This window comes from Onychomys torridus, chromosome 13 (genome assembly GCF_903995425.1).
Source record: "Onychomys torridus chromosome 13, mOncTor1.1, whole genome shotgun sequence".
Taxonomy (NCBI): Eukaryota; Metazoa; Chordata; class Mammalia; order Rodentia; family Cricetidae; genus Onychomys; species Onychomys torridus.
Window position 1 is genome coordinate 26061148 of NC_050455.1, and position 12962 is coordinate 26074109.

The following is a 12962-nucleotide window of genomic DNA, read 5'->3' on the forward strand; positions in this document are numbered from 1 at the left end:
TAACACCAACCGCAGCAAAATGAAGCTTCTCTGACACGAGCTAGCAGAACAGCACTAATCTATTGAAATAAATGTAGTTTTTTGTTTGTTTTTTTTTTTTAAAATGTGCAGCCAGAAAAGGCTATCAAGACCTCCTAGAACTGGAGTTAAAGATTTGGGTGCGAAGAAGAGATTTCTGGTCCTCTGAAAGAGCGGGTATCCCTTTTAACCACTGAGCTATCTCTCCAGTGCCTCAGCATAAATATTTAGAGGGCAATTTGACCATCCACAACATGTCCATTTAGTAAAACAGCAGTATTTTCTTCTAGAGCTTGTGACCACTGTAGAGTTTTGAGTAGGTTTTTGTTTTAAAGATAATCCTCCTGCCTTCTAGAGTGCTGGGGTCATAGGCTATCTGAATTCTAGCTAAGAAATTAAAGGATTTTGTTGACTGACAAAGAAAATCTTCAATTTAAAAATATGATGTCTCAATGAAGAGATTTGCATTGCTAGTAGTGTATTTCCTTGGCATTATTTGTATGTGGTATTTAAACATATCTCCTAGAAGAATAAAGTTAATTTTAGTGAATCTCAGACTTACTGATATTAATGTCTAGTTTAAATATCACAAGCAAATACACATGAAGTAGATGAAATATTGCTGGTAAATGACTCAGCTCAAATATAAGAACATTTTCATAGCCAGGTATAGTGGAAATCTCTGCACTGGGGAGGCAATAGGCAAGTGGATCTCTGTGAGTTTGAGGCTAGCCTGATCTACATAGTGAGTTCCAGGAAAGCTAAGGCTATATAGTAAGACCTTGTCTCAAAAAATAAAAAATGTACATATATGTATATACTGCATATGTTTATATATTCAGCTATATAAAGTATATAGAGTAACAGTAGAAAATGTAGTACACTTTTTCTTTGTGTTAAGGCACTGTCATTTAAAAATGAACCTGGAATAAAATTTAGTTTTATAATTTAAAAGTAAGGCGGGGGCTGGAGAGATGGCTCAGTGCTTAAGAGCTCTAGCTGCTCTTCCAGAGGTCCTAAGTTCAGCTCCCAGCTCCCATATGGTGGCTCACAACCATCCATAATGAAATCTGGTGCCCTCTTCTGACCTGCAGGTGACATACATGCAGAACACTGTATACATAATAGATAAATAAATCTTTAAAAAAAAAAAAAGTATGGCAAGAAATGTCAGGTGGCAGTGGAAATGTGTGTTTCTGACAAGTAAAAAGGAGGAAAAATAGTAGTGATGTTCTTTGTCCACCTTCCTTAATGAAGGAGCTAAAGTTTAAATTGTTTAAAGTAGTAAATACAATGAATATTGTTACAAATTGTGTTGACTTTTCTAAGAGGTGTAGGTGCTGACTACTAATGGTATCAAAAGTATATTCAAGCTAGGTTTGGGAGCTTATGCCTGTAATACCAGTATTGAGGAGGCTGAAATAGGATTGCTATGAATTCAAGGCAGCTTGGTCTCTACAGAATGAATTCAAGGCCAACTTGGGTTATAGTGTGAGACTCAAAACACCCAATGATAATAAGAATAATATGCTCAAGATTGTTTTCTTTTGTTTTGGTTTTGGGTTTGGTTTGGTTTGGTGGGGTTTTTCTTTGTTTTTTTTTTTTTTGTTTTTTGTTTTTTATTTTATTTTTTGGTTTTACGAGACAGAGTTTCTCTGTGTAGCTTTGGAGCCTGTCTTGGAACTCACTCTGTAGACCAGACTGGCCTCGAACTCACAGAGATCCACCTGCCTCTGCCTCCCAAGTGCTGGGATTAAAGACATGGGCCACCACCACCTGGCTCAAGATTGTTTTGATACCTGTATTTATAATAAGACTGGGGATGCTGATCAATTTGTGTTAAAAGTTGTTCTTGTATGTTGCATATAATAAACATGATAAATATTTATATAGTCTTTGTTTAATGAACCATACATTTTAAGTTTAAATGAAGCCAATAAAAGGAAATAGGTGTATAGGTAGATGATTTTTGTCCGTTATTTTTTGTTTTGTGTTGCTTTTAAAATTTTCTACATTTATTTCTTGTGTGTGTGCATGCATGCACATTGTACTTGTGGAAATCAGAGGACAACTTGAAAGAGTCAGTTGTCTGCTTCCACAATGTGGTTCTAGGGATTGAACTCAGGTCATCATGTTAAGCTGCCAGCACTATCTAACTGGCCTTCTGTTGTGTTTTTTGAGATAAAGTTTCAAGTAGCCAAGGCTTGCCTCAAGTTGGATATGCAGCTGAAGATGATTTTAAACTGATTTGTGTGCCCCTACTTCCTGAGTGCTGGGGTTACAAATATGAACCATGGAAACATAGCTTTGAAATTAAAGTTAGACTTAAAAGATAGTAAATAAAATGTGCAATGTAGGAAAGTAAGAAAACAATTTTGATATGAATACTAAGCAAAATCCTCTGGGGCATTTGATATCTTCATATGCACGTGTGTGCACACACATACACACATTTGGCTTAACTGGAAATCACAGAGGATTAGGGGTTAGGGTATCTACCTGCCTCTGCCTCCCGAGTGCTGGGATTAAAGGTGTGTTCCACTACCACCTGGCGTGTATATATTTTTTAAAAATCTAAATTGCCAAGAATGCTAGTTGCCTACATGTAAATTCAAAATTCATCCTAAAAAGGGATTATTTTAGAATTATCTATAGTTGCTCATTCTCTCATAACTTTGAGATGAAGTAAAAATTATTACTTAATCTACATGTAACAATTCAGATATAGTAGGGTGTACTCAGAACAATTGGAATTTTGAGACCTGGTGACCCTGTCTCAAAATAAAATTTAAAAGAAAAAAGTCCTTTGGATTGGAATTCCTTTTGCTGTAATCCAGTTTAAACTTTCCAATAGGCTGATAATCCACACTTAGTTTTTTGTTTGTTTTTTTGTTGTTTTTTGTTTTGTTTTGTTTTTTAGTTTTTATGTACTTTATATGTGTTCTGTATGTCTATGTGCCACTTTTGTGCCTGGTGCCCATGGAAGCCAGTAGAGGGCATCAGATCTCCTGGAACTGGAGTTCTAGAAGCTTGTGAGCCCTCCACCTCCCCAAGTGGGTCCTGGGAATTAAACTTTGGTCCTCTGGAAGAACAGCAAATGCTCTTACCTGCTGAGCCATCTCTCCAGCTCCCATACTTAATTCATAATGTAGATTAAAATTTTCTGTAACACAAATTGCTAAATGGTCTTATTAATAATAAACCCAAAGCCAGATATTGGGGTGAAAGCTGAAAGATCAGAGGAATAGAACAAGCCAGCCACAAATTCTTACTGCTAGGAAATCCTCAGCCCCAAAGAGCTACTTCTTGTATACTCACACCTTATATACCTTTCTGTGCCCTGCCATCTTACTTTCTCTTTCCGCCCAGCTCTTTTACTTCCTGTCTGTCTGTACAGACTTCCCGACCTCTATGGTTAACTGGTGCTGGGATTAAAGGCGAGTGCCACCACACCTGGCTCTGTGTGGCCTGAACTCACAGAGATCCAGATGGATCTCTGCCTCCTGAATGCTAGGATTAAAGGCATGTGCTACTACTGCCTGACCTCTGTGTTTAACATAGTGGCTGGCTTTGTCTTCTGATCCACAGGCAAGCTGCATTTGTTAGAGCACAAATAAAATATCACCAGTTTTTTATTGTGTTCTGTTGATAAAGCACCTGTTTTTAAATTGATTATATGGCAGCTAAGTGACTTTCTGAGTTAATTTAAAAGAATGGTGAAATAAAACCTGTCATCACTTTTTCAGCCTTTTCTTAGTAATAAGTCAACTGGATTAGCAGAATTTACATTTACGTACAGTGTATAATTTAAACATAAACCTGGAAGATAGGTAAGAAAACTCTGCATAGAAACAAACTTATCAGCACCAATTTCAGTACTTAGGTGAATGTAGTAAGAGTTTGCACATTAACCATACTAAGACTACTAACCATATAACCAAGTTCCTTTTAGTGCCATTTGATATAAGACCTGGTTAGAAGCTGTTTTATCATTCATTCTTGTAGCTGCAAACGTTCTAAAGAAGAAGAATAATTTTGCTGCTAAAACTTTATCTTTTGCCTTTGACTATTCAAGTGTTTCTATTCTAAAAAAATTCTGTCCATTGGTATATTTTTGTTTCTCTTTACACCAAAAACACTATAATGATATTTTTGTGTGTGTTTTGTTTTTCCAGACAGGGTTTCTCTGTGTAGCTCTGGCTGTCCTGGAACTAACTCTGTAGACCAGGCTGGCCTCAAACTCAGAGATCCACCTGCTTCTACCTATCTTTCAGTAGAATCCTTTAAAGTGTGAGTGTGTGTGTGTGTGTGTGTGTGTGTGTGTGTGTGTGTGTGTGTGTATGTTCATGCGTTCGTGCTTGTATACATGCATTCCACAACATATGTGGAAGTCAGAGGACAACTGCAAAAGTCTGTTCTCTCCATCCACCCATTGATAGAGTTCTTAATGGCTTCAAACTAAAGATCAAGATTTTTAAAATCACTTTATGGGACTTTCTTTTTTCCACAGTTCATGTGAATGGTTACAAAAAATACCTTCTTAATCATTATAATTAGAAAAATGAAGTTATTGGGAACCAAATGTCATTAGTTTTAGTATCTTTAATGATTATTGTTGGGTGTGCGAGTTGAACTTGTCCATGATAGGTTGTGTTATCTAGTGTAACTGAAACGAACCTGTACATTAGAAAAATTGAAGTGAGTAGTGTAAGTGTCCATGAATATTAAATCTTCCTTTTTATCATATCATTAGTACTAAGTCCTTAAAATAAATATTTAATTAGTTGGTGCTGATTCATTTTTCTGTTTCTTTAATAGGAACATGAATCTGAAGGTGGAAGAACACCTTTGATGAAGGCTGCAAGAGCTGGTCATTTGTGCACTGTTCAGTTTCTTATTAGCAAAGGTAAAGCAAGTTTAAGTGGCTATTACTATGCAGCACATGGATAACTTTGGGAGTTCTCTTATGCTTCTGTAACTAAACAGAACACCTAGTCATACCCAGCAGCAACCCTGCTCATATAATCAGAATTGCCAGGAATAGGAACATATTGAGTACTGCCTTTCTAAATAATTCCATTGTCTGAATTTATTGTTAAACAACTTAAAAAATAATCTCATGTAGCAAGAATAGTCAGCCAGGCGTGGTGGCACACACCTTTGATCCCAGCACTCAGGAGGCAGAGGCAAGCGGATCTCTGTGAGTTCGAGGCCAGCCTGGTCTACAGAGCAAGGATAATCAAGGCTACACAGAGAAATGTTGTCTCAAACAAAAACCCACATATTGTCTTGTGTTTCTCTAAAGGTTGTTTCTACCCAATTTGGGATTATGTTTAGTTGAAAATTAAATAGAATACAATAGCAGTTTGGGGTTTTTTTGTTTGTTTGTTTATTTGTTTGTTTGGGTTTTTTTGTCTTATATACCTGTGGTGATATTTTATTTGTGCACTCCAATAAAACTTATCTGGGCATCAGAAAACAGAGCCAGCCACCAAATTAGACATAACATAGAGGTCAGGCATGGTGGCACACACCTTTAATCCCAGGAAGTAATATGGCAAGACACAGAAAGGTATATAAGGCGTGAGAAAACAGGAACTCACACTCTGGAGACTGAGGAGTTAGTAAGGTGAGTTTAGCTGTGGCTTGTTCAGTTTTCTGCCTTTCAGCATTCACCCCAATATTTGGCTTTGGGTTTTTTATTAAAAGACTATTTAGGATTCGTGCAACACATACCAGTTTGGAGTCTGAATTAGTAGTTACCAAGGTGGTGAGTAACTGAAAGGGTACACATGATAAGATTCTCTGTATGTGGATAGTGTTCTAGTTCTTGATCCAGGTTCTACTTACATAGGTGTGTTTAACTTTGTGAAAATTTTCAAGCTGTTTGCCTATAATTTATACATTGTTTTGTATCTTTATCATACCTGAGAACCATCTTTAAATGATATTGTAAACTGGCTTGATTTCACCTTCATTAAAAATACTGTTTTTCTTTAAAGGTGCCAATGTGAATAGGGCTACAGCCAATAATGATCACACAGTAGTATCACTGGCATGTGCAGGGGGCCACTTGGCGGTAGTTGAACTACTCTTGGCTCATGGAGCTGACCCTACTCATCGACTCAAGGTATTCTACTTTTTTTTTTTTTTTTGGAACTGGGTTTCTGAATGTAATTCTGGCTGTCTCTGGAGCTCATTATGTAGACCAGGCTGGTCTCAAACTCAGAGATTCTCCTGCCTCTGCCTCACCACACCCAGCCTAAGTTATTTTACTTAACTGTAGCATATGAGTAATACTAGCTGAGTATGATAATAGGATTGTCAATAGGTAGGCTGAAGCAGTACTATTGTCAGTTCAAAGCCAGCATGGAGTAAACATTGAGACCTTGTTTAAAACAAAAACAAGCAAGCAAGCAAACACAAACCACCAAATACTAAGATATATTATTATTAAAGGTATGCTTGATTTTTTAGTGCTTAATATTAATTACTATTAAATGAGATTTGAACTGCCTGTGGTGACAGTATTTGGAAATCCAGAGCAGCAGGATTCTTGAGTCCAAAGTAATTTTTGGGCTAGATAGCAAGACTGTCTCAAAATCTGAAAATAAAATGATTACATTTGATTTTGTATGTCTTACTAAATAATTTTATCAGATTATAAGAATAAATTTATAAAGAATTAACTATGGTCAATTCTTTCTTAGGATGGATCAACAATGCTTATTGAAGCTGCAAAAGGTGGCCATACTAATGTTGTTTCTTATCTGTTGGATTACCCAAATAATGTTCTGTCGGTTCCCACCACAGATGTGTCTCAGCTTACCTCTCCTTCACAAGATGAATCTCAGGTAGAGTAAAGTAGAATATTTCTTGATATAAGTATTCTTTGAAAGGTTTTGTTTAACGAAAGCAACAGTTCTTTTCTCTTAAGTATCTTGGAAGTTCTTAGTATACTCCAATTCATTAAATACGTTGGAATTTTATTTTCTCTTTTACTCACAGAATTTGAACAAGAGTAAATTGGCCAGTATATAGTGAGTGATGTGATTGTACTCCTAACTATAACTGGAGCTGCAAGACTTTCACTTCAACAAGAGATAATGTTATTTAACCCAAGTCATCGAACACTTGTAGATTGTCTTGAGTCATCTTATTCAGTATTCCCAGAAATTACTCCTTGATGAAGGCTTAAGAAAAATTTTAAGCTTTAATAAATAAAGCGAGGGGAATAGAGAGATGGTTAGCATTCAAAAGCACTTGCTACTTTTGCAGAGGACCTGGCTTTAATTCCCAACACTCACATGATGGTTTACAACCATCTATAACTCCAGTTCCAGGGGACCTCATACCTCCTTCTGACTTCCAAAAGCACCAGGCTCACATGTGGCACACATACATACACTCAGGCAAAACACTCATATACATACAATAAATCTTTAAAAAAAAAAAAAAAAGTGCACTTGATGGTATATGTGTCTTCTTTATGGACCTTTGTTTCCTGAGATGACTCTTTCTGAGTTGACATTTTAGGTCCCACGTGTACCCATACACACACTTGCCACGGTTGTGCCTCCCCAGGAACCTGACAGAACTTCCCAGGAGACGTCTCCAGCCCTTTTAGGAGTACACAAAGGTTAGTTGTTGAATTCTTTTCCTTAAAATGGATACTTTTTCATCTAATTAATAAATTATACTTTAATGGTATATAGATATAATATACCTGTGGATAATTGAGATACATAACTTTACAAATGTCAATACTGTTAGAGGATACTTAAAATGGGAAAGTCTTAAGTATTAGAAAAATGCTTTACTGTTTTCCTATTAACATAATGCTAGATGTAGTTTTCCATCCATAAAAGTACTTAAATGAATTAAGCTGTTTTTTATATTAAAGGAGAAAAATTCGTCAAACGTTTTTTTTTTTTGTTTTTTTTTCCCCTACGTGATAGCTCTTGTTTTGTTTTTCAAGACAGGCTCTTGCTATGTAGCTGTGCCTATCCTAGAACTCAGTACTTGGACCAGGCCGGGCCTGATATTGTGGCAATCATTCTGCCTCTGCCTCAGTGCTGGAAATATGAGCATGTGCTATCACACCCAGCTTTTATTTGACAATATTTTAGCCAAACTGTAGTGTAATAATAAAAATGTGTGCTGGTTACCTCAGTAAGTCTTTACAGCATTAATTTAACTAATGGAAAAAGGTTGAAGAATTGCAGTCTTGTTTATATGTGCAAGAATATAGTGTGTGAACCTGTGAATTTGGATGATTAATTATCAAAATGTATATGAATAAAATCCAGGTGACTTTGTTAATGAAATAATTTTTTTGGCATTTTAAGACAGGGCTTTACATTGTAACCCAGGCTGGCCTGGAATTCTCTCTGAAGCCCAGGCTACCCTCCTGCTTATGGCAGTCCTCTTGCCTCAGTGTTCTGAGTACTGGAATTATAGGCCTGAGCCCCAAATGATTATTAAGAAAGGTGCACTCTGTTTGAAGGATTTAAGCTGCTCTGGTTTTGTTCTCCTATCTTTTCATTTGTAGATATAAAGTATCTTCTCTTGATAATTATATGTTGTAATATTTGAGTTTGCTGAAGTAATTCTAGGATTTTTAAAACTACATAAGAGCCAGGCAGTGGTGGCACACACCTTTAATCCCAGCACTTGGGAGGCAGAGGCAGGTGGGTCTCTGTGAGTTCGAGGCCAGCCTGGTCTACAGAGTGAGTTCCAGGACAGGCTCCAAAGCTACACAGAGGAAACCCCGTCTTGAAAAACCAAAAAAATTAATTAATTAATTAATTAAAAACTACATAAGAGTTGGAACTATTACATAGTGGTGAAACACTTATGTAGCATACATGAGGCCCTGGATTTTATCAATACTTGCTGCCCAAAAACTTAACATAAAAATTTTATGAATATATCTTACTTAGTGTATGATAAATAAGACTATTAAAATCACAATTAGATATGTAAATATTTGTTAATGTAGCCACCATGCCTAATTTCCTGCTATTTTTAATCTTAGCAAATAAAATGTATTTTTAAAGGAATCTGAACATTATAAGCAGCTAACACCCTTTTCTAAAATATTTTAAAGTACCTCTGGTTTTGTTTTTTTAGATTAAAAAATTATTACTGTGTTCTTGTGTTCACATGTACATGTACATGTACATGTGTGGAGGTCAGAGGACAACTTTGTAGAATGGATCTCTCCTTCCAACTTTACTTGGGTTCTAGAGATCACACAGGTCACCAGGCTTGCAGCAACCACCTTTGCCTTTTGGGCTGCTTTACTGGTTCTGTTTTTCGGGTTTTTTGAGAGAAGGTCTCATGGCATGGGGCAGGATAATTCCACCATCCTCGTGTCTCTGCCTGCCGAATACTGGAATTATATTCATGCCCCTGTACCTGGTTTGTTTCTGTGTTTGAATGGCTAAACCCTATAAAGAACTGTAAGAATTTGGGCTTCAGAAATTCAGTATTTAATAGGAAATCACTTTCAAAAGTTCACACAAAGCCACAAAATAACCAAAAAATAATCTAGACAAACTGTTCAGAGAGGACATGAAGTATTTTAAATCTAGAGCTAAATATGTAAGCAACAGAAAACCTTGGGTGGTAATCTTTATGTTGATATTCATAAGCACTGTTTTTGCTTAGAAACTGTCTTATACTAGGAATCCACCTCTTTCTTTCATCCTTGTTTACTGTTTTACTGAGTGGTATAAAAATTAACTAATCTCCTAAGGACACTTTTATTTTACTAAATTATTAAGGAAGGACAGTAGTTAACATTTGTATCTAAACACTTGGGCACTTCCTCTTAGCTGCCTAACAATTATAAAAGGAATATACTGTGGTAATATATTGGATTAAGCTGTCAAGTTAGTTTAAAAAAAAAATCAGACTCATCATAGAATATATGTCCCTGTAAATTCTGTTTTGTTTTGTTTTTTAAGTCACTTGGCGGCTAGAAAGTGGCTTAGCAGTTAAGATTGCTACTCTTCCAGAGAACCTGAGTTTGATTCCCAAGACCCATGTTGGGCAACTCACAACTACTTATAAATACAATTCCAGAAGATCCAATACCCTTTCTAACATCCATGGACACATATACACATAAATAAAAATAAAATCTTTCAGAATGAAAAAGTTCTTTGGGTCGAGTGTGGTGATACAAGCAAGTCTTTTTTCCATCACTTGCAAGGCAGGCAGATGTCTATGAGTTTGAGGCTAGCCTAGACTTCATAGCAAGTTTCAGCCTAGCCAGGGCTGCATACCTAGAGTCTGTCTCTAAATAAATAAATAAGTAGGCAAATAAACAAACAAACAAACAAATAAATAAAAGGGACATGGATAGGTTAGATATAAAAGTCCATCTTAAAACAAAGATATGTTAAGTCTTTAAAATTACATTGCATTTATCTTGTGTGTACGTGTGTAAGTCATGCATGGGGTGTATGGGAAGGTCAGAGTACACTTTGCTGCTTTGCTTAGTATGTAGAAAGCCCTGGGTTCAGTTACTAATACTATAAGTTTAGGTTTTGTTACCTTCTTTTTCTTTGTGGTGCTTAGTATTGAACACAGCCCTCACACACAAGAGACAGATACTTTACTACTGAAATCTCTACCCCTAGCCCAACCTATCTTTTGTGTAGCTTAGACCTTGAGAGGTGCACTTTGGTTATAAAAGAGTACTATAGTTCTGTGAACTGTAGTGCTTTGTTACTGTTTCCTTCTGACCTGTCACTTCTCTTTCAAAACTTCAAGTGTAGGATTGAATTAACCACACTCGGTTCCTAGTATTTTGTCATTATAACTCTTCTGTCTTATTTTCTTGTATTATTTTCCCAGTGTATCTGAAGTCTATATTCTTTGTCTTATAAGTTCTTATACACTGCTCACTACTTTCATCTGTGTTGGTTTCTTTCTGTATCATTCTCCACCTCATTTTTTATGAGATAGGACCAGTGACTGAAGGTCACCAAATTGACTAGGCTAGCTGACCAGCAGCCCCAGCCATTCTCCTGTCTCCCTCCCCATTGGTGAGATTACTGGCTTGGGCTGCTATGCCTAACTTTGTATGTGGATCCAGATTAAGGTCTCCATGCTTGCATGGCAAGCACCTTACTGACTGAATCATCTCCCCAGCCCATACATACCATGTGTGTGTGTGTCTGTGTGTCTGTGTGTCTGTGTGCCTGTCTGTCTGTCTGGGGAGGACATGCACACACATCTGAGTGCAAGCAGGAGGATGAAGAAGGAGTTCAGAGCCAGGTTTGACTCATGGGATTGTCTCAAAAATGAAACTGACATTATAATTAAAGAATATAACATAATTTAAATAATATATAATATGTACTTTAAAGAAATCAAGATATAGTAATGAACCTGCATGGTAGCACATTCTTTAATCCTAGCACAGGCACAATTGAAGCAGGAAGGATCACTGTCAGGTCAAGACTAACAAGCAAGACCCTGTTTCAAAATAAAACAAAAAAAGACTTGATGTGATAGTACCCGTTTTTTTAATCCAGCACTTAGAAGGCAGAGACAGGTAGGTCTGAATTAGTGGCCAACCTGGTCCCCATAGAGAGTTTCAGGCCAGCCAGGGCTACACAGTGAGACTGTCTTTAAAAGAGCAGTTTTTAAAGTTGTACTTCAGTTTGATGATGTTTAGAGAGACCCAAACAGAGGTGTAAGGGAAAATGTGTGCTGCCTCACCTCCAGAGTTGTTTATTGGAGTCAGTGTCAAGAACTCTGTCTTTATGAGAAATTATTAAACTATATAGAAAATTTATGTATGTTGTAATTCAAATTGAATTTTCTTCTGTAAACTTCACTAATATCTCTACTAATTTTTATTCATGTAATCATGTTTATGTAAGTTTATGCATGCCCAAACTTACCAATGTGCTTTTACTTATAACTACTTTTAGTAAAAAGAGAGAGGTTGGGTGAATCTGTTATCATGTAACATAGTCGGTCTATCTTTGGACACCTTGGTTAAGAGATTTCTATGTTAAAGCTGTAGATAACGGGGTTGGGGACTTAGCTCAGTGGTAGAGCGCTTGCCTAGCAAGTGTGAGGTCCTGGGTTCGGTCCTCAACTCTGGGGAAAAAAAAAAACAACAACAAACTGTAGATAACAAATGTTTTTCTTTGGTCATTTTTTTAAAATTGCACATTGTACTAATTCATTGGTACAGACTTGAAAATAATAATATTAAGCTCATTTCAATAGAGGGCCAAATGTTTCGCAGGTGCAAATCTCACTTACCTATTGCCCATAAAAATAAATAAGTTAATGAATGTACATCAGTGGTGGGGAGAGTAGCTCAGTGATAAAAACATCTATCATGCGCAAGACTCTGAAACCCCTCTCCAACGTTGCAACAGAAGCGTAGGTCTGGGGATGTAACTCAATGAAAAAATGCTTGCTTGTTGTACACAAAATCCCCAGTTTTGTCCCCAGCAACGGGAATTAAAAAAACAAACAAACAAACAGTAATAAAGGTGATTTCAAACTGCTATAGACCATAGTTTCTAGTGCATACTTTTTCTAGTTTTGTTACTAGGGGGAAAACGCTTAGAGGGAACAAAGAGTGTAGGATAGAAGCCAAACCAAAAGAGCTGGTGACTCCTTCCACTTCTAAATTGTACTTGATATGTTTTATATATATATATGACAGTGGGAAATGGTTGAAGGGGTTGGAAATCTTATTTCCTGGCATCTTTTAATACTTACTTCATATTAAATTTTTGTTTTCAAATGAACCCTTGTCAAAATTTTTACCCACTAACTGGTATCTCTCTAGCTTCAGGTAACATACTGTTTTACCACCTTTGGGTTATGAAGATAATTATAGATTGTGTTAGTGCTTTGATGCATCCCTGTCTGGAGAGTTTTAATTCCCTAGCTTTGGGTATTTC

At 36.6% G+C, this 12962-nt stretch overlaps 1 protein-coding gene across 9 annotated transcripts in view; it reads left to right on the forward strand.

Annotated features, from left to right (window-relative positions):
* LOC118594698 (ankyrin repeat and KH domain-containing protein 1) overlaps positions 1–12962 on the forward strand; it is a 119349-nt gene that overhangs the window by 52615 nt on the left and 53772 nt on the right. For 8 of the 9 annotated variants that reach the window (XM_036204804.1, XM_036204803.1, XM_036204799.1 and 5 more), the window contains exons 11-14: positions 4837–4924; positions 6021–6148; positions 6729–6872; positions 7555–7657. In XM_036204804.1, coding sequence (XP_036060697.1) covers positions 4837–4924; positions 6021–6148; positions 6729–6872; positions 7555–7657 — 463 coding nt within the window. The remainder of the gene's footprint in view (positions 1–4836; positions 4925–6020; positions 6149–6728; positions 6873–7554; positions 7658–12962) is intronic. The other variant, XM_036204797.1, reaches the window with a different exon arrangement.